The 1669-nt window shown below is 58.8% G+C and overlaps 1 protein-coding gene across 1 annotated transcript in view; it reads left to right on the top strand.

Annotated features, from left to right (window-relative positions):
• Positions 1-1669, top strand: part of PLEKHG4B (pleckstrin homology and RhoGEF domain containing G4B) — an 81928-nt gene that overhangs the window by 70620 nt on the left and 9639 nt on the right. The window contains exon 14 of the mRNA XM_019624356.1: positions 234-1016. Coding sequence (XP_019479901.1) covers positions 234-1016 — 783 coding nt within the window. The remainder of the gene's footprint in view (positions 1-233; positions 1017-1669) is intronic.

Genomic DNA, 1669 nt, shown 5'->3' with positions numbered 1-1669 from the left:
CCCACACCGGGCAGAGATGTGGAACACTGACTGCAGAGATGCCACATGGCCATGGCAGTCGTGGGCTGTGGAGGACACGTCTGCCCTTCGGGCAAGCCCTGCTGCAGCTGCCCCCATGGGCGGGAGTGTTCCTCCGACTCTGGCTGCCTGGTGCACCGGATCCTTGATTTGGGCGCCTAGACAGCTGAACAAGGGTGACCTGAGTCCACGTGAGCCATTTGCTGGCCACACAGCGAGGGGTCAGGCTGTGACAGCCCTTCGCTGCCGACCAGCATCCCCTTTGCTTCACAGGTGACCAGGTGTATGTCGTGTGGCTGTGAGTGCCTGGAACCCCTGGGCCCAGCACGTGTCACTGAGTATTTGAAGAGCTGTCAGCACGAGACCATGGAGGGTTCTGAGAGTGTCCCCAGGGCAAGCAAGGTGATGGTGCCACAGAGTCACGCCTTGCGGCTGCCATGCCAGCAGACCCGACTCTGCTTCCACGAGGCCCTTCCTGAGGCCGCCCCAGGCCCTGGCACCTTACCTCTGGGCCAGAGCCCCCCAAGGCACAAGCTTGTCCCGGGGGCTGAGGCACAGCACCACGAGCCATTCTGGACCCCCCTCGCTGACCCGAAGGGCCGTGCTGCGGAGTGGGCTCAACTGCTGCCCAGCCTCCATGGACAAGCTGCTCTGTGTGGGCAGGAGGGTGCACACCTGGGCCCAGGTGTGCTCACCCCGGACAACAGCTCCACCAGCTCCTCTGAGCCCCAGGCCCCAGTCGCCCACTCCAGGAAGAAAATGATGAAGACGACGCAAAGCTTCGAGACTTCACAGCTGGACGGCAGCCCCAGGGACTCCCGCTGGCCAGGCCACACTGGGGTCTTCATCAAAGGCCTGGAGGTGACCAGCACTGTGGCCTCAGAGAAGCCCCCATCGAGGCCACATGCCGAGAGCCCCATGGACACTCGGAACCAGAGCCTGTCTTCTCCCTCCAGGACCCACCCCTCTGAGGAGGACGGGAGAAGGCCAGCCGGCAGGTGAGATGGACGCCCCTGCAGACTTTGGGCCTAGCGGTCAGTGGGGACCTAGGAACACGTTAAATATGTTTCTGCAGAGTGGGAAATACACACCGTCCCACCAGGCCAGGCAGACTCGTGCGTGATCTTAAGCAAGATGTCAGCTGCCTCCCTGCGTTCACACCTTCTCATGGCGCATGGTGACTGGAGCACCCGCCCTGCTGGTTAAACAACCAGGTCTGGTGACGCAGAGCCTGTTTATAGAAAATGATGAGCAAGTCAGCACACAGCAGGAAAGCACTCCCTTAAAATTGCTTTTAGAAAGGGCCTCTAAGCTTTGAGGTAAGAGGTTTGTACCTGTTCGTTGCCCAGGTGAAGATGTCCATTTTAACCTGTTAATCTTTGAGACATTTGTAAAAAGATACTCTTTGCTAATTGTTTATAATAGAGTGTCCAGAACCCCGCCCATCTCGATGGCAGGTGTGACACTGGCCTGGTGTCACCCTAACTTCAGCACCGTTTGCCATTTTTACAGTGAGCAGTGTGGCCTGGGGGTGGGGGCCCTCCAGGTTTTCTGCTGATTTGTTACCCCGTGTTTCCTCCTCTGAGGTGGTTACAAAATACTCTCCTGAAACACACGAGCAGTTCCAGTGCCCCTCGTCAAGGTGGGACCT

The sequence above is a fragment of the Hipposideros armiger genome, unplaced genomic scaffold (assembly GCF_001890085.2).
Source record: "Hipposideros armiger isolate ML-2016 unplaced genomic scaffold, ASM189008v1 scaffold_585, whole genome shotgun sequence".
Taxonomy (NCBI): domain Eukaryota; kingdom Metazoa; phylum Chordata; class Mammalia; order Chiroptera; family Hipposideridae; genus Hipposideros; species Hipposideros armiger.
Note: the sequence above shows the minus strand (reverse complement) of the source record. Positions and strands in the feature narration are given on the sequence as shown.